General features: G+C 34.3%; 1 protein-coding gene across 2 annotated transcripts in view; it reads right to left on the reverse strand.

Moving 5' to 3' along the window:
- The window catches only part of CDH18 (cadherin 18), a 330,861-nt gene extending 312,609 nt beyond the window's left edge, over positions 1 to 18,252 (reverse strand). The window contains exon 1 of one of the 2 annotated variants that reach the window (XM_065874393.1): positions 17,767 to 18,252. In XM_065874393.1, coding sequence (XP_065730465.1) covers positions 17,767 to 17,994 — 228 coding nt within the window. In that variant the 5' untranslated portion in view covers positions 17,995 to 18,252. The remainder of the gene's footprint in view (positions 1 to 17,766) is intronic. The other variant, XM_065874394.1, reaches the window with a different exon arrangement.
- Between the last annotated feature and the right edge of the window lie 3,052 nt (positions 18,253 to 21,304).

Genomic DNA, 21,304 nt, shown 5'->3' on the forward strand with positions numbered 1-21,304 from the left:
TCAGACAAAAGTTCAAGGTAGAGTGGCAAATTAAATGAATTTAAAGATACCTCTAAAAATGTGCAGTGAATAGTAGTAACTTCCATTAAAATTATTTTTAAAACCAATATAAAACAATTAAATATTTCCAAAGTTATGTCAGATAAGTAATACTTATTTTATTGGATAAAGCACCTATTGATATTTACCAGTTTGTGGAATCTCTCTCTTGCTCCCCCGTATTCTTGTTGAATTTCTACCACTCACTACCTATAATCTACTAATGCCAAAGGAAAAATCTGTTAGATTGTGCTCACCAGCTTGCTTATAATAGGGTATGAAAAAGCCACAGAAAAATTGAACCTTTTTGTTATTTTCAAATGCTCAAATATTCTGTTACTCTCTGGAAGCTGAGAACTGGTAACCAAGCAACTGCAGCAGAGGCTGGAATTTGTCTACTTTGGAGACACATAGACTTTTCAAGAAGGCCATAAATGAGATGACCTGAGATGAAAAGGGAGATTTTATTCTTACAAAGTTTTGTTGAAATGTGTGTCAGCTAATTCATTTACATCATTAGATTCTCCATGATAAAAATAAAATCTTCATTTCAAGTGCTTAACGAGAAAGTAACATAAATAAATACATGTATCTGGTGGAATGTGTCATTCTTCAAACATTTTAGCCTAAGAATATATTCTGGGGTTAGTTCCACATTTTTGCTTGACTGTGAAATGGATGTTGTTAATTTACTGGAATTTATATCCATTCGAACTTACACTTAGCATCTTCACCTCACTCGTTGCATTGGCTTTAGCAAAACGAGCTTCTTACTAGACTATGTATCAGTGCTTTGTCATTGACAAGACTGGTGTCCAGTATGTAAGTGACATAAGACATATAATTTTGTATAATCAAAAATATAAACACCATTCAATGGAATAAATGGATGATCATGTACCTCCTTCACAGTAATGACTCCAACTTCCAATATATTTTAATCATGATGTGAAATTATGACTTGCTGTTAATGGAGAAGTTTAAACTCTTTGGAATCAATTTAAAAAATATATTTGTATCCCCGCATTCACCATGGTCTTTCTCTCCAGTTCCCCCAAACAGGGGTTTTAGCTGCTTTTTGACTGCTTTCCCTTAATGATAGGGACTAGCTGTGAGAGTGTCAATCAATGTGCCTTCAAGGGTAAGGGCCACCTATATCTGAACCATGTGTGGTATCTTCTCCACCTCACCTCCCTGTATTCTGAGTGAGCTCAGGCATCTGAGGGAATAGTCTGGACTGTACTAACATTAAAATGATAGTTTGTCCCCCCTAAGTGTTATAAAATAATTGCCTTTACAAATATTAATCTCTCAGAACTCTGCAGCCAGACCACATCTGCAAATGCTGACTATTCCAACCGCTGATGATATGATCTTGGGCAAGGTATTTAATTCATTGCCTTCCAATTATTTTGTCTCCAAAGTGAAAACAATAGTACTATCTCCCTTACAGTGTTGCAATGAGGTAAATATGAGTTGATACATACATTTGGAATAATGTGTAGCATTAACAATTACTTAAAAAATATTAGACACTATAATTGTAGTGATTATTAATAATACATTTATAATTCCAGTTCATTTATGCTACTCTGTAGTCAATTAAGACATCAGTTAGAAAGTTGTCAACTCAGTAGGCAATTAGAAAGCAAAGAACCAAGGGCAATTAAAAAAAGAAATGAAAACAACTTTGCTGCTTCTTATATGCAAAACACTATAAAAACTGTTCAGAGTATATATTTTTTAAATGCTTTTCAAAAGAGCATGAGTACCAAAAATAGCTAATAGAAGGAGAGGGAGAGAAGACAAACTTGGGTTACACTGTATTTCTTTTAAAATCTGTGAGAAATGTTTAAAATCATTAAAGAAATTATATATAAGAAATCTTATATATATCTTATATATATAAAGAAATCATATATAATATATGCATATACTGAATATACATGTGTTAATATATGTTGTATAATGGATATATTATATATACAGAGGTATACATATAACATGAAATATATATAGAATATATGCAATTGTATAATACATTTGTATATAGACATATATATTATATGTAAATGTTTGTAATTACTATTACTGCTTATTATTTTTACTAATGTTGCTACTTTACAACCATACATAGAACTCTGAAACCAGTACTACTGGAAAACACCAATTCTAAGGCAATAAATTCCACAGTTGAAGGAATGGGAAAAAGCCAGCTCAGTATAAGCTTTTTCTGAAATTTTCCCATATGTTCATTTGGAAGAAGTTCATATTGTGTCGTCTTTTGCCTATTTATCAATTTTCAGATTCTTAATAGTGGCTCTCATATTTTTTTTTTACTGTAATCAGAAAGATGTTACTCATGTTTTGCAATCCTTTTAATGTACTATTGAATTAAGTTGCTAATAATTTGCTGAGGAATTTTGCATCCATGTTCATCAGGAATATTGGACTGTAATTTTATCCGCTTGTGATGTCCCTCTGGTATTGGTATCAGGTTGATACTGGCTTCATAAAAAGAGTTTGGGATGCAAGGATGTTTCAATATATGCAAATCAATCAATGTGATGCACCCCATTAACAGAATGAAGGAGAAAAATCAAATGATCATCTCAGCAGATGCAGATAAAAGCACTTGACAGAATTATATATAATTACCATTATTATTATGATTCTTCTATACGTGTAACATATACACCGTACCATAAATGTCAACGTCACCAAGCATATTGCACGATTTTGGGTTTCAACCATATTCCAGGTTTTTCGTGGGCTGAATATCTGATCAAAATACCCCTGTTAGGCTTTGAATCTTCTTTACTTTCTTCCTAAAATCCCTAATTTTTCAAGATCTAATCTTAAACTTTTCTAGTCACTATGCTACAAGAGGTGAAACAATGGAAACCAGGACGCCTATGTTTCAATTCTAGTTCTTCCTTTTACTCTGTGTGTAATTTCTAAAATTGTATTTCCTTCAGCTTTCCTTTATTCAATGATTATGGATTATCTACTATATGCCAATGCTTGGCTATCTGCTGACCACCCAGAGGTACGTGGTAAACAAAAGACATATTGTACCTACACTTAAGGAGTTTGGAATCTAATGATGAAGCCAGCTGTTAATACACAGATAATTAAAATTAAAGAATTCTAATTTTCTAAGTTCTATAAAGGAACAATAGAAGTTGCTATGAGAGGATATAATAAGCAAGTATAGCTGAGAGAACTAGAAGAAGGAATAGCAATAGACGAGGATGGGAATGCACCCAGAGGCCAGACAATGCCATTCAGCCTGCATTACAGATTTGGAATTTAATCTAAATCCACTTAGATGTCACAGAAGGATTTTAAACCCCAGAATTATGAGACCAGATTTCTGTTTATAAAGGATCAATCTGGCAGCCGGATTGGGAGGAGTTTAGACGGTGCCAGAAAGAGAAGTGGGTACCAATTAAGAAGCTACTGCGGTGTTTAAGGTGAGAGATGATGGCAAAATAAATTAGGGAGGAGAGAGGTGGAACGAGGAGAACCAGACAGACATGAGCTACATTTTATATGAGGAGCTGACAGGACTCATTAACAGACTGGGTTGAGGGAGAGGTGAGCGTGAAAGGGGTGTCAAGAATGATTCTCAGGTGTCTTGCTTCAACACTTGAGCAGATGGAGGTGTAATTTTTGAAAAGAGGACTCTGCAGGGAAACCACAGACAAGCCAATGGGAGGAAAGAGGCTTAGAGCTCAATTTTGTACCGGTTAATTTTTGAGGTGCCAGCAAAGCCTCCAAACATATGTATTAAATGTATGTTACCTATAGGAGTCTGATGCACAGAAGAGAGGTTTCAGTTAGAAATATATCAATGTCTATATTGTCAACAATGTCCTCATTTGAAAATGAGGGTGCACTGTGTGTGACAAAATACATGAACATGTCTTTATTCCCGTCATGTTGAGAATGGACTTGAGGACACGGGGAGGGGGAAGAGTAAGCTGTGACAAAGCGAGAGAGTGGCATGAACATATATAAACTACCAAACATAAAATAGATAGCTAGTGGGAAGCAGCCGCATAGCACAGGGAGATCAGCTCAGCTTGGTGCTGTGTGACCACCTAGAGGGGTGGGATAGGGAGTGTGGGAGGGAGGGAGACGCAAGAGGGAAGGAGATATGGGAACATATGTATATGTATAACTGATTCACTTTGTTATAAAGCAGAAACTGATACACCATTGTAAAGCAATTATAATACAATAAAGGTGTTAAAAAAAAGATAGAAAGCATTGACTGAAAAAAGAATTAGGTTACAAAGCAGTATGTAAAATATAATCTAATTTATTATGTAGTTAATAATTACAAAGATAAAGATTTTGAATATGAAAAAAAAAAAAACACAAAAAAATGAACATGTACAAAATGCCAGGCACAAAACACTGGGCACAGACAGAGGATGTGTGAGCCTAATGATATTCCTGCACCTTTAAAAATATACATGTGTATACATGCATACATACACACATATGTAATGTTCAACATATATTTAATAGTGGCAGAAAGAAAAATATTTCCCTTAATAAAAGTTGTATGCATTGTTCTTTATATTCAAAATAAGAAATGTACTGAACAAATAATATCTATATTATGTGAAAACACATTAACTTTTTGGAATTATCTTTCCTATAACAGCTTTCCCATCACTTGTAACTGGATAAGCTAGTCACTCAGTCTCACTCGGTAGAGAGGTAACTTCCAGAGGTATCAGTCAAATCCTGTAGCTGCACATGACAGAATTTCTGTTTCACAGGAACAAAAACACAGTTCCTATCTCAACCGGCTTCCAGTTACAGATTTTGAAAGTAATTATCTGACACAGCAGAAGCCAAACAGTGCTCTATTTTTATTTTCCATTTCAAACTCTGAATGTGAATCAGATTCTCACCAGAAATGTGACAGAAACAGGAGGAAAAGAAATAGATTTACTTATTCATTTACCGCTGCTGAAGCAGTCAATACTCTGAAAAATTCAGCAAGACATTTCCCACTTTTCCACAGCCCTTGTTCCATCACTTCATTTCGTGGTGCTCTACTTCAGACTACTTTTACAGGAACATTAAGGAATTTAAATGTATATATTTCTTTTTAACCACATATGACAGGTAACCAGTAATATGTCAGGCATTATTTGGTTTCTAAATTTAGTCAATGGGACCTAAAGATAGTTTTCTGTCACAGGCTTTTAATTTATTTATTTCTTTATAAATGCAATGCACCATTTATTTGTTCATTTATTGTGTTTGTTTATTTATTTATTTTTCATTTCTGGCCACACAGCATGCAGGATCTTAGTTCTCCCACCAGGGATCAAACCCATGCCCCTTGCAGTGGAAGCACAGAGTCTTTACGACTGGACCACCAGGGAAGTCTCTGTCACAGGCTTTTTAGAAGTATTGTCACTTCACTGAGAGAAGCAAGCTGGGGCACAAGTGCACAATAAAGTACAACTTTACTTGTTATATATCTACAAAAAATTATGACAACAGACATTATCATATAGACTTATATGTAACATGCAAAAGCTATACTTTATGTGAACAAATCATTTTTACACTTTCATAAAGATGAACCAGTTATGGTAGAAATTTTACTTCTCCTTCAAGAGAAAGACATCTAGACATCTATGCACAGAGGCACTCTTGAATATATCAGATTATAAGCCTGATTCTTGCATTTTATTTCCCTGTTGTTTTGAGAAACTTTATAGCATGGCATTCAGAACAATGAAACCATTTGATTAGCCTAGAGTCTGGCTTGAGCAATCACTAAATAATACTGTACTTCTGCAACAACTACTGCTATTGCTCCATTTGCTACGAAAGAAAATCCCATGATTCTATATTTTTTCACCTACATTCCCACTCATATTTTGCTGGTTTCTTCTACAGACAAACCACATAACTTGGATAAAGTAGTCAGCATTCAAATAGCGACCTGTGGCTGTTATTTGTGGTAAATAGATTGAACTTGTTACCTACCTTGAACCTACTCTAAACTAGTCACTGGTTACTGACATTGTACTAATTTCAAAATATGTAACGTAAGTAAATTATTAAATGAGTTTTATGTAACTGGGTGTAATGTGTTAGGGGTGTTTTAAGTCATTTAGCTAATATAATTGGGACTGTATCAAAAATGACGATTTACTGCCCCAGAGCTAAGGTGATCATAAAATTTACCATCAAATGTTCCCTGTATTTTATTTTGGGAAAGCAGTGTGTAAACCAAGTATAAACCAGGCCCAATGGGGAAAAATAGAAGCATGGTTGACTTAGAACAATCCTAGAATAAAATCTTAGCTGCTTTTACCCTGTTATATTCATTGTGGATTTTTCTGGTATCAGCAACAGGAAAAAAAAGAATTTTATGAGTGAAAGTTTAGGTTAGGAGGACAAGAGAGCAGACATAATCTGTCTGTAATTTAACCTTAGAAAAGAGAGGGTGAGGAAAACAGATAAAAACAAGGTCTTGCATAAATCACAGCAAGATCCTTTCTGACCCACCTCCTAGAGTAATGGAAATAAAAACAAAAATAAACAAATGGGACCTAATGAAACTTCAAAGCTTTTGCACAGCAAAGGAAACCATAACCAAGACCAAAAGACAACCCTCAGAATGGGAGAAAACATTTGCAAATGAAGCAACTGACAAAGGATTAATCTCCAAAATTTACAAGCAGCTCATGCAGCTCAATAACAAAAAAACAAACAACCCCATCCAAAAATGGGCAGAAGACCTAAATAGACATTTCTCCAAAGAAGATATACAGAATGCCAACAAACACATGAAAGAATGCTCAACATCATTAATCATTAGAGAAATGCAAATCAAAACTACAATGAGATATCATCTCACACCAGTCAGAATGGCCATCATCAAAAAATCTATAAACAATAAATGCTGGAGAGGGTGTGGAGAAAAGGGGACACTCTTGCACTGCTGGTGGGAATGTGAATTGGTTCAGCCACTATGGAGAACAGTATGGAGGTTCCTTAAAAAACTACAAATAGAATTACCATATGACCCAGCAATCCCACTACTGGGCATATACCCTGAGAAAACCAAAATTCAAAAAGAGTCATGTACCAAAATGTTCATTGCAGCTCTATTTACAATAGCCCGGAGATGGAAACAACCTCAGCGCCCATCATCGGATGAATGGATAAAGAAGATGTGGCACATATACACAATGGAATATTACTCAGCCTTAAAAAGAAATGAAATTGAGCTATTTGTAATGAGATGGATAGACCTAGAGTCTGTCATACAGAGTGAAGTAAGTCAGAAAGAAAAAGACAAATACCGTATGCTAACACATATATATGGAATTTAAGGGAAAAAAATGTCATGAAGAACCTAGGGGTAAGACAGGAATAAAGACGCAGACCTACTGGAGAACGGACTTGAGGATATGGGGAGGGGGAAGGGTGAGTTTTGACAGGGCGAGAGAGAGTCATGGACATATACACACTAACAAACGTAGTAAGGTAGATAGCTGGGGGGAAGCAGCCGCAAGGCACAGGGATATTAGCTCGGTGCTTTGTGACAGCCTGGAAGGGTGGGAGGGGGGAGAGTGGGAGGGAGGGAGACGCAAAAGGGAAGACATATGGGAACATATGTATATGTATAGCTGATTCACTTTGTTATAAAGCAGAAACTAACACACCATTGTAAAGCAATTATACCCCAATAAAGATGTTTAAAAAAAAAAAACAAAAAAAAAAACAAGGTCTTGGTGCTGTATTCTTGAGCGTCGGGATACAGTCTGAGGGAGAGGGTTATAGAAGAAGCCTTGATAAACCAGCTCTGGCTTGGATGTATTCTGGAAGAAGGTAAAGCTTCATTGCAATACAGGTTTTGGGAGAAGGACTAGCCATACCTCTGCATACATGGAAAGCCATCACCTAAATAGGAAATGATAAGTTTGGTAATAAATTATTCCCTGTCTTAAATTAGTTCCCGGACGCTACAACTGGAAAAGTGATCCAGATTCAAACATGTATCTTCTTGAAAAACATTTGAATATTTATGTATAAAGGAACAAACTATTCTTTCTCAAAATCCAAATGGAATTACTAAGATTCAGCCACAGCCTGATGGACTCGGTTTTGTTTGAAATAGTGCTGTAAATAGCATTACGTTATGAAATAGGACTCACTATAATTAAACCAGATTTAATAGCATATGTTAATGGCATTTACTGTTAAAAAAAGTATGCATGAAACACACTGATAGAACAAGATAAATTGATAATAGGGTATTCACACTGGTAAATAAGGTAATTCAATGTATAAAACATGTGTTAGACTTCTAGTTCAGAAAAGATGGTGTAGACCCAATTTTCCCATTCCTTCCTCATAAGCACAATTATAGACCCTGAAAATGGCACTGGGGACAATCATCAGGGAATCTGAAAGGTGGAAAGAAGGAGAACTTGTCTGTAACCCTAGGTCTGGAAGAACAGGACAGCAGCACGGGAAGCCATCCAGACCTGGTTCTCCGTGACTCCTAGCCCTGAGTAGGCTCATTTCTTCCCTGGATCAAACAGAATTCCCTCTGACCACATCAGGTAAGCAGACAACACCGATAAGGGGGATTGCTTGGGAGCCCCATCAAGAATAGCTAGTGGAAGCACTCTGCTTCCTCATAAAATGTGAGACTCCCCCTTTTCTACCAAGAGCTACTGAGACAGAGGGTAGAGTTGCTGGAGAGACCCAATACTAGCTGATCTGGCCTCAGAAACATCTTTGACTTCATGGTCGCAATATTCTCCATCCCTGTCCAAGGACGCAAAAGAAACTGAAGGTCACTGGTAGGGTAATTCCACCACACCACTCCACTACCAAGAGACACTTAGCAGACTGGCCTTGGGAAAACTCATTTGGCCCTTGCAAGAGCACCATTTGGGATAATGGGGGACTCCAGTGACTTTAGATAAACCAAGCAGACCAAAACATTACCACAAAGGCACTGAATATTTACTGCCATTTGAACCACAGTCCATAAAAGTAACCCAAGATCCACATGCTAAACTTAAACTGGGTGGCTGCTTGTTAAAATAGAACATTTAAACAGAATTCAGAGTCTCCTATAATTATAGGAGAAAATGTCTAGGAAATAATAAAAACTCACCCATTATACCAAGAACCAAGAAAATCACAACCTGAATAATGAAAGACAATCAACTGTTGCCAACACCAAGATGAAGCAATTGTTGGAATTATCTGACAAGGATTTTAAAGTAGCTTTTATAAAAATCTTCAATAACAAATTATCTTGAAACAAATTAAAAAAGAAGAAAAATAGATAATCTCAGCAAAGAAAGAGAAGTTATTAAAAATGGCCAAATGGAATTTGTAGAAACAGAAAAAAACAAATCACTGTATAGGCATAATAGTGGAGATGACAGTGGATAGAATCAATTCACCTGAGGACAGAATGAAACTCACCCAGTCTGAAAAATAGAGAGAAAATAGTCTGGAAAATAAAAAATAAACTGAGCCTCAGGACCCAATAAACCAAGCCTCAGGGACCCAAAGATTTAATAAATATATTATTACAATTCTAAGAGGAGAGGTGTAAGAACTGAAGCTGGAAGGATTATGAAGAAATAATGACTGAAAACTTCCCAGATTTGGTTAAAACACACCCAGCAGATCCAAGAAGCTGAAAAAAACCCAAACAAGTTAAAGGCAAAGAAATCCACACTATGATTTATTATAATTAATCTTCTGAAAATGAAAGATAAAGTGTTAGAAGCAGCCAGAGAGAAATGATGCATTACATTGAGAGAAAAAACAATTCAAATGACAGTGGATTTCTCCTATAAAATAAGGGAGACTAGAAGGAAGTGGTACACTATTTTGAAAGTTTGAAAGAAAACACAGTCAACTATGAATTCTATGTTGCAGAAATATCCTTCAAGAATGAAGGGAAGTAAAAACATTCTCAGATGAAGGAAAAAGAAAAGAATCTGTTGACATTAGACCTATTCTTATAGATTGGCTAAAGAAATTTTTCAAACAGAAAGGAAATAACAGATTAAGTAATTGTGAAGCATCAGGAAGGCAGAGTAATAAGGAAAAATAAAGAGAAATACAAATAAATACAATAGGTTCTCCTTTCCTTCTGAATTTTTAAAATCATATTTACATATTGAAACAAAAATTATAACATCATCTGATATCCAAGAATATAATATTTTAAAGTAAGGAAAATAAAGGGACCAAAATGAAAATGAGGTTTCTGCATTCACTCAAAATGGTAAAAGGTTGACATTAGTAGACTCTCATAAGCCGCATATTTTATATATATATATATATATATGGTAACAATTAGATCAACCACAGTAAAAACTATACAAAGAGATACACACAAAAACACTACAGGGTTTTCCTGGTGGTGCAGTGGTTGAGAGTCCGCCTGCCGATGCAGGGGACACGGGTTCGTGCCCCGGTCCAGGGGATCCCACGTGCCACAGAGCGGCTGGGCCAGTGAGCCATGGCCGCTGAGCCTGTGCATCCAGAGCCTGTGCTCCGCAGTGGGAGAGGCCACAGCAGTGAGAGGCCCACATACCACAAAAAAAAAAAAAAAAAAAAAGACACATGTAAAATGTCATTATAGTGAATGTAATAGTATGGACAATATACTCAAAAACATTTTGATCAAGAGAAACGTGTTCTATGGGTGTCAATGTCGGATCAAGGCTGCACTACTGCCACTTTGCACTGGATAATTCTTTGTTGGTGGGGGCTGTCCTGTGTGTTACAGAATGTGTAGCAGCATCCCTGGCCTCTACTAACTAAATGCCAGTAGCACCACATCCCTGCTTGTCACAACCAAAGATCAGGTCCACATTACAACTTTCAGGGACCCTTGGCCCTTTTGCTTTTGTGAGCCTTTTTGTTTTTTTTCAATTAAAATGATAAATTCTATTGCAGTTGCATTTATATAAAGACTAACATAGACAGCTATATTCATTTTCATATTTTATTCTGATTTGAAAATACATTATGACATTTTCCTGAACCCTTTAAGGAGCTGTAACCGTAGTGATTACGCAAATGAAACGAACAGACAATTTATCAGGGGCGAAAAGTGCATCCAGACATTGCCAAACACCCCCAGGGGTTAAAGTCACCTCTGGTTTAGCACCATTGATAACACTCAAGCCCACATACACACACAGACACAGATGGGTGCATTTGCATAGTGATAAAAAGTTCACGAGGTGAATAAATGCCTACATTGTGCCTACAATAGGTATTGCTTTGTATTGATGATGTTTAAAATTTTTCTGGCGTAGCATTGAGAAACACTATATATAATGAGTGTTAATGCTATTAATTTCAACATTTTTAAACAGTTCAGATAGAATGTCACTCTTCTCTAAAAGTAAAATTAAACAGTGAAATCTGATTTCTTAAAAAGAAAAATAGGTTCTATATCACTAGAAATTAAATGAAGTATATGCAAAATCAAATTTCTCTTTTATGCACCCAATTTCTTTTAGGACTGGATCTAAAGAGTTAAATTTCCATGAAGACTATTGAGAAATGTCTATATCCATAATGGAACTGTATGCCATGAATTAATTTCACATGACATCATGTCATCACATTGTCACTTGTGTAAAATTCAAATGTCATGTTTTGATACAGGACATTTTCCATTTCAAACAAGTTATGGTAAAAATATTCATAAAATTATTGTCTTTACACTATCAGATGACAATTGGGACCTTTTCTTGCTGTGTGTTTAATTTTTAATTCAGAGTTCATGATGACATTAAAGCTATCTTTTCTTTTTCTGAAAAGCCTGAGCCTTCCCATTCCTTCATACATGATTTATTCTCTCTTCAACCTCAAAATCATTTATTTAATTTGAAGCTACAGTACTTCATATTAAAAGAGATTTGAAGGTGCTCTTTTAAAGAAAGAAAACAATATAAACTAATGGCAATAATAGTGATGATGAGAGGAGAATTTCATGCACTATATACTAGAAACTGACTTTCATTAAAGAATCAGGTATCTTACAATTTGTTCTTTGGCACTGTCATAACTAATTCCCCTTCCCATGAAGAGATCACTTAACTGTTTCGAGCATCATTGTCTTCTATTACTTGAGGAATTTGGCAAGATGTTTTCTTAGTTCCTTTATACTGCTAGAATTCCTTTCTTACCCTCTATATGCTTGTTGTTGCTGTTGTTTTAGTAAAGCAAATTGGGAATAATTGCCTAGAGTCTACACTTAGCTACTCACACATGTAGGACATGGGTAAAGAGGGGAGTGCGAGGTAGAATTTTAATAACTAAATTCTTCATAGATGTAAGCAATATCTTCTCCATGTTACAGTTTATATCTAGAAAAAAATTCTAACAGTTATAAGAACATACACCATAAATGAAGGGAAGTGAAGACGGAGACTATAATTCATTTATCCTGAAAAAAATCTAAGTTCTTATTAACTTTTATTGTCAAATATATTTTTAATGTCAATATAGCCTAAACCCTAATGTAACACTGCTAATAGATTAGATAACTTAGCCTAAAACATGCTACTAAGTAGGAACACAGTTTTTGGTGACTTACCTCTGGTTTATGATTTTTTTATTCTATCCTCTTTAATTACTAAATAATGCAATGTGGGTAATATCCACTTAAAGATATACTGAAGTAAACATAGAGTTTCCTTTATTTCTGATACAAGAATTCTTGGTTAAAGAAGTCATCTACAATGTTTTTAAAATGAAAATAATATGTATTTATGGAGAAGAACACCTAGCTAATCACAAGCAATTATCACTTGAAATATATGAAGCTCATTTCCAGCACTTGTGTGTTAAAAGACATTATTTCCAACGTATGTCCTTAGTTAAATTCTAATAGTTACACATATTTAAATATTCCTAGCATGTTCCAGTAAGAGTCAATATACTTTGCAGTTACAACCTGCACACCAGGATATATTCTACTGGTAAATATGAAACATATATGCAATACAGCCAATAACTAGTGTCCAAAAATAAGAAATCATGTGTATTTTAAATTATAATTTCTGATCTCTAAAGTAAGCAATTCCACTTTTACACCATCTTTTTTATTCATTAAGTAATATTTTCTAGTATATGTAATAAACTGTAAATACTAAGACCTGAAGAATGCATTTTTAATCTACTGTCACTAATTCTGAACACCAAAATCCTCAAATTTCAGAGGAATTCAAAAATATAGTTTCAGTCAAAGGAATGCTAAGAATGATCAAATTAAAATAATACATTTCTATAAAGCAAAAATTATAAACAAAGTCAAAAGGCAAACGGCAACTGTGAAAAAATTATTGGTAATATCACTGGCAAAGCATTATTTCATCTATTATGTAAATATCAACAAGTATAAGTTAAAAAGACTAACAAAAGGGCCTGAAGCATCAGTTAGTAAAAAAAGGAATATTCATATCCCTTCAACTATGAAAACGTGATCAATTTTACTCATAATAAGAGAAATGTAAATTGAAAGTACACAGAGATGCAATTTTTCACCTATAATATTTGTAAAATTCCAAGTTTTACAATCCCATCTGTTGGCACTGCTGTAGAGGAATATTTATTCTCATACATCAAAGAGGTGCAAAATACACCACCACTATGGAGGAGGATCTGGTAACATCTACCAGAATTAAAGATTTATTTATTTTTAAATGAGAATCCCACTCTGGAAATCTCTCCCACAGATACACTTATATGTACGCTAAATGATGTGTGTAAAAGGACATTCATTACACTACTGCATGTAATGCGACAAAACAACAGTAAAAAAAAAAAACACCAAGTTAATAAACAGAGATTAACAACAGAGAGTTTATAAACAGAGATTTTTGTCTCAATAATTTCATATAATTATCACAACCATTAACATGACTACAAAAGGCTATAGTTTATGGAGCCCTTTCTAGTGAATTACCACATTTGATCATTACAATAGGCACTGAGGTAGATTCTGTGCAAATGAAGATGAAGTAGCCCCAGAACCTGCTTTCAAAGCATTCATAGTCTACTAGGTGAGGTAGATATCTTAAAGAGGGTTTCCAAATATTTTCTGTAAATATTTTAGACTTTGTGGACCTTAATTTCTCTTGTCACTACCTAATTCTACCATTGTAGATTGAAAACAGCCATATACAATACGTAAATGTAAGTCTGGCTGTATTCCAACAAAACATTATTTACAGAAACTGAATTTGGATTTCATTTCATTTCCATGTATCACAAAATATTATTGCTTAAATTTTTTCAATAGTTAATTTTTTTTAGTATGCAAGCAATACCAGCACATGCAACTAGATGAATTTGCACACAGGCTGTGGTTTAACTAACCCATAATCTAAACTATAAACCAAACTTTATAACACACTTGAATTAGTAACAGAAGTGTCAAACAGTATTTCTCAGTGTTACATGTAAGGAAACAGAAATTCAGGGAATTAAGACTTGCTAGTTGTAATACAGACAATAAGCAGAGAAGCCTTAATTCAAACTCAGCTCTTTACTCACTAATCATTACTATCTCATGAAGGCAATGAGTCTACTCTAATGCTAGGTGTGATACATAGCCTGCACTTTAGGATGTGTGTGATATTTTATACAAAATTATGTTCTTATAATGGAATTCATTCAGCTCTGTTCAATTTTGAAAATAAAAACAGATTAAATGGTCTATATTAGTTTTTACATAATTTTTGGAAAAGAGAGAACATTTTTGTTGTAAAGCTATAATGACATTACCATAATTTTTTCCAAGAAGGACTTACTTGCAAACAAAAGTCCTTTCTTTCCAAAAAGAAAGGACTTACTTATTACTTATAGCTTCCTCACTCTAATCTTTCAAGTATTTAAAAAGATGTTTAATAAGTCCATGAGGTTAAATCCGTGAGATACATTCATACACTAGTTTTGGTATTTGATTTCTCATGGCCTTTACAGTCTGAAAAAAAATTATGGATTGTCAATTATATTTATCTGTATATATGTATAATTATATATATACTTTAATGGTGAGATGGTGTATGTATTATACATGTATATATAGTTATACTACGTACCATTAAAATTACCAAATGTTCATGGCCTTAGCCTCATGAAAAAAAAAAAATCTCTTAGCAGTGAATAATGCATATTGACCAATGTCAACAAAATTAATTCCTTCATAATAAACCCAATCACTAAGAAAAGTCAAAGAAAATTATTATAAACAACATAAAAGAAATTGGTAAGTATCAAAACAGTTTGGCTTGAGCTCTTATCAAAAGTTTCAGATGTTGTTTTATAATGTGAAATATAACTATAGATACACAAAATTACTATCCAGAGCTCAAGGATGACTGGAAACAAACTTATATAATGCATGTAGAAAGTATATTATTTTAATAACAAATATTGCATTGGATTATTGTATGATTATTATTTTGTATTATATGATTATTGTTTTGTTTCTGTTGACAAAATTCCTGCTGGAATTTCAGTGACAGAAGGAAGCCAAGGAGATACTTTTCAGTTCTTTGGAGGTACTCCCCTCTCATGCTTATAGTAACTGTAATGATTCTATCTTCTATTCACGAACACTTTGAAAAGATATGGCTCTCGTTCATTATGAATGTATTTATAAGTGTGAAATATAAAATCTTTTCTTGAAAAAAAATAATGGAACAGGAGGTTATTATAAGTACATGTGGATTGTTGAACTTTGCAGGGTTTTTTGAACTGTCACAGGTGTGTATGTACATATATATGTATGGATATGTATATGTATGTACATGTGTTTGTACGTATGTAGGCGGTTATGGAGAGGGCAATGAATCCACACAATCAAGTTAGAATTGCTCATAAAGGCAGATGAATATTGAGTAGAAAGATTATGAATGAGTGAGGGGCCCCAGGTCAGATAGGGAATAGGAGAGCCACACCTTTGGGTGTGAGCCTTTAAATTTGTCTGTTAATACTACAACAGAATAGATACTGATTTCCGCAAAACCTCCACAAAGGAACAGATTCACAGCCCTCACCACCTCCTGATGGCTAACAAGCTCTCAACCATATGCTCATTGGCACCCAAGCCCAGAAAGACTGTTTGCAACTAATCTACTGATTGAGGTTTCATTTTTCACTCAAACTAGGTGACCCACCAAAAATGAGAAGCTATCTGATCTTTCCCTAAACTTTTCTAGCAAATTTTGTTTCCATTTTTTAGTTAAAGTGACAATAAATATGCATAAAATTTTTTTAATAATATGTATTGTTTCCTTTTGGTACTCTACAAAGGAAACATTTTTCTGTTCCTTTTTTTCTCCCTCCTTCTCAAGGAATGAGAGGATTATAGAAAAAGGATTTTGAAGTTCATAACAAAAATAACTTTATAGTAATTCAATATATTATGTTTTTACTTTAGTACATTTGTCTACATTTACTTCATGGGACAGTCTGTAGGAAAAAAGCACAGGATGAATATGAGGGGTTTTCCTTCTTGTTTTAATATGCATATAAGAAAATGATAGAATTGTTCCAGATCTTTTTTTGTGTTTCACATTCTGACTCCATAGCTCCTGCCTTGTATGGAAGATATAGCTGCAAACCAGTCCATGTTGGAAGAGGGGCAGAACAGATGGCTTGTGCTCCTGTACTGCCTACACATTAGGGAAGTGCTGTGGCTTGGATGGAGTAATTTTTTTTTTTTTTTTTTTTTTTTTAGTACTAACAGTGCTAAAGTGAAAATAAATAGTCAAGCAGGGAGGCAGAAGTCACTGAGCCTGCAGTCATAAAGATTCTACTGCTGTGACTGCTGCTTCTCCCATAGTTACTGAACAAACCTAAGTGTGGCTGCTTCCAACAGTCAGTAATCTATCAGAAGGTCTCTCTACTTCCACTCTATTCTTTACCCTGGAACCTTGACACGTGTTTAAACTGTCCCTTATTACTGAGCACACAATTTCCTAAAGGGTTTGACAAGCCATTAAATTGTCTTGTCTGCATTTCTGAGAGAAAGGGAAGTTGGTCTGAAGTTACTGATCATTTTGTCAACTTCATTCTTTTGGAATTTTAACAAAACCTGTACACCCAGTTTATATTTAATCTATATTTAAATATATCGATATTTGTATGGAAATTAATTTGGGGGATTGGAAACATATCCATGTGTTTTTAAAGGCTGACTTAAATTCAAATGCCGTCTCTGTAACAATTAGCAGAAATATATTAGATGTCGTATATAGTGTCTTCTTTTTAGCCTCATGTGCAATAGCAATAGATTTAAAAAATTGTAAGTATCAACATACCAATAAATGCCACGGTGAATTCTAATATATCTTCATGGTAATAAAGACAAAATTACTGAATTGTGTGTTTAATTAAGTGTCTCCATTTTACATGAGAGAACAGAAAGAGTAATATGCTGGTAAAGAACATTCAGTCTAGTCTGTATGGACCGATGTTTAGGGAGATGTGTCAAGATTGGTGAAGTTCATTTGTTATAATTATTATTTTAAAATGTTTAGAATAAGAAATAGCATTCTATAACATAATTCACTTAAAGTTCCATGTCTCTTCAAATACAACTGCAACTCCACCCTCATCCCACTTCCCAATTTCCCAGGAGAGGATAAAACAAACCAATAGAGAAAAACTTACTTTTCCAACATATTGTGGATCTGGTCCCATATGTTCTTCTAAAACAAAGAACTGATTCCAAACCCATCCTCTTTTGGGACGGTGGTGGACTTCGGTTTCACCTTCGATGTGTTTGGTTTGGTTTCTGGTCCCCTTGATGGAGCTGTGTTGAGCAGTTCCATAACATCTCTGCACAAAACAGAGACACACGAGGACTGGACAGATGCAAGATGTGCTCGTAATTTTCATTGTAAGATAACTTTCCAGTTCACAGTTTTCTTCCTTTTCCTTGTCAGCTACAAATGCTTAGTGAGCATTCGAGAGAGAAGCCAAAGCATCTTTTGGAAGGACAGTCCAAATTAAATTGTTTAGTGTGTCCATGATTTAACTGTCCAGCAGGGAAAGGTCAGACTACATTTACATCCTGAAACACTTGGAGAATCAAAGCTGTAGTTGTGTTATCCTAAGTCTTCACAATTGGTGAACAGGGGCAACCATTTTCTACCTAATCAAAAGAGAGAAAAGTATATACATTACAAAACATGGCAGTTTTAAGTATTTGCTCTGAATGCAAATTATACTGTTTTGCAGGGTGATGATGATAGGAAAAGAACACATGCAAGTTCTTTTGGAAATAAACACAAGCGTACATACACATAGCCAGGCATAAGCCTGCACGCTGCATTTTTACAGGGACATACATATTTGTATTTTTAATTCTCAATTATATATGTATATATATAATTGAATATATATATAAATATATATATATATATATATATATATAATTTCAAAGAATATATCCATAGAAACAACAAAAATGAAGCCCTAGGGAGTGTTACAATGCTCAAACATTGACCATGAGTATGTGCCCAGACCTGAGTTAGTATGATCTCTTACATTACCTGATCTATTAGGGACTTCACTCTAAGTGCAAATTTTTTATTTGTTTTTGTGTTTATTTTGCTTTTGTTAGATGTGATACAACTTACTGCACATTCTGTACATCGATTTTCTACTACATATGACTCACACAATTTCAACACAATACTCCCTAGGGTTGAAAAGTTTTCACAAACCATCACAGCAATCAAGTATGTACTGAAATTGTTTAGTAAGTAAAATAGAAGAAAGAAGATGGCTGAAAAAAACGTACATCACTGAAAGTTACTCCACGCTTGGGGATAAGACTGGCACAATTGAACATGAGTAATATTAACAACTGAATCATAGGTTGCATGGGTTTTAGTAGGCCTGCAGATGATGCTCTAGGACGTGGTCTTTACCTCCAGGCAAGACAGTGATTCAAGCTTGGGAATGACACTACACAAAATTCTAGCAGCTATGCCAAGAGAGGTATAAGGAAGAAAAGGATGGTGGCAAAAAGAACAGAGGGGAAAATATTTTGATTTTCAAATAAGGAATGCTGAGGACTTGGACTTAGGTTTTAGTACAACTGGACAATAAAGTAAAACTTGAGAAACATTTCTGGAAGACAAAAGACAGGGTTTGGGAGAGAAAAGCTTGACTAAGATTATTAGCTTATTGAAAACACATAAAACTGTGTAGCATGTTTTGCTGTATTTTTATATATGCATATTTCAACATGTGTTTATAAAAAAATATAATGACTCAAGATTATAGCTATCCCATCTAATAAAAAAACATTAGATGAATCACTTTCTCACTCCATAAAATTCACCCTTGCCAATCAGCACAAATGGAAATATAGATCTAAATGAACTGCAAGGTGGTTGACATGAAAATGTAAATGATTTTAAAAACTGAATATAATCAGTCATAGTATAATTCTTCTATTCAATTGAGAAAACTAAGTAGGGGATGAAAAAAAACTATCACAAGACCCAGAGCAAGGTGGTTTTCTCTATCAGTATCTCTCCCCATAAATTAGGGTTAATAATAATACTTACCTCACCAATTGTGTAAGAATTATACTGGATTTGAACTGGGATTTTATTTTAGTCAGCTGGCAAATATAAATTAAAATGTATAATTTTTTTAAGGACAAAGATATATTTTTGATTGATTTAAATTAAAATGACTCAAAAACTTTTCTAACATATAAAAAAAGAGCAATACCATTTTAGCTCCAACATTGTAAGAGCAATGGAAAGAAAGTCAGAAAACAGAGGCTTTCTCTTTTTTTTGACAATTTATTTACAATATACACTTATGTGAAACATCTAATTTTGAGTCTCAATTTTCTCATTTGTGATGAATAATTGATTTTACTATTTGTTCCATTTCACTTAATAAACTATCTGGTTCTTTTTAAAGTTTTATTTTCAATTTATCAAAAGTTTCTTAATTTTCAAGTCACAGATCTCAAAAAAGAGACTTTAACTAGCCTTTCTTCCTAGAAATCAAGCTGATTAATATATAAAAGGTGTTGTTTTCTTAATACTTTCACACCATTTGGTGTGATTTTTAAATGAAATTAACATCTTTGCCCTTTATGCCAAGTTATTTAACAAAACATAATTCATGAGTAGAAGGTAAAGAAAGTGGCTTTTGTAATGCATTACAGATATGTAGAATGAGTGTTTTCTTTACAAAAATGATTTTGAATAGCATCCCCAAAATACATAAATGCATTTTAATCTACCTATGCATTATATGTTTATGAATCTCTATTATGACAATTATGAGAAGTGGTAAGTAAGGCTCTGTGGAACAAAAGAGCAAATGTAAACATCACTACTGTACTTTTGAAAGCAATTTGATATACTACATAATGAAAGGACAGAAATCCAAATGTGAAAATCGTCTGCTCTATTTCAAGAAATCCATCCCTGTATAGGTTAGAATTAAGATGCAAATAATAATAAAATAAACCACTGGTTGAGAATAACATAATAAAAATATGATACAGCCATTTTCCTTTTTTTTTTAAACTAAGCAGCATGCAGCCTTCAAACATCCTTCTTGCTTTCCTGGAACACTCCAATATATGAATTCTGATAAACAGAGACATAAGCATAACACCTAGGGACCAGATACTTCCTTCTAACCTTTTAGTTAGAACTTGCACCAATAATATATGCATATTAATTACAGGGTCCCATACCCTGGAGCAGATGATGGATGGATGTAGGCAAAAATGAGACATTTTTCACAGCAGCGGTAAAGGTCTTAAGACCCAGATGTAGCCCTGGTGAGCTCAGCAGCCACGATGGACAGAGTTCAGTGGCAGCTGCATGAATTAAGGGTCACTTTGGACTTGCAGTTTCAGTGGCAAGTACCTGACATTGTTTCTTACTGTCTAACTTCTGTTTGTTCCTACTTCTTGCCAAACCTGATTTTTAAGGCCTCTCACCAATTGTGACGGCTACATAATATTCTTCCAATAAATTGATTTGTTGCTTTCCTTGGCCAAAGTTGGCTTTTGCTGTTTGAAAATGAAAATGTTCTCTTATAAAAAGCATTACTCCTATAATACTCTAAACACAAAGTTCTTTCCGAATAATGCATTACCTGCACTAATGTGTATGCAGACCTCTCTCCCCGTTGCAGTACCTAATTGTAGTGATTCAATGCT

Source organism: Phocoena phocoena, chromosome 3 (assembly GCF_963924675.1).
Source record: "Phocoena phocoena chromosome 3, mPhoPho1.1, whole genome shotgun sequence".
In the NCBI taxonomy this organism is placed as follows: domain Eukaryota; kingdom Metazoa; phylum Chordata; class Mammalia; order Artiodactyla; family Phocoenidae; genus Phocoena; species Phocoena phocoena.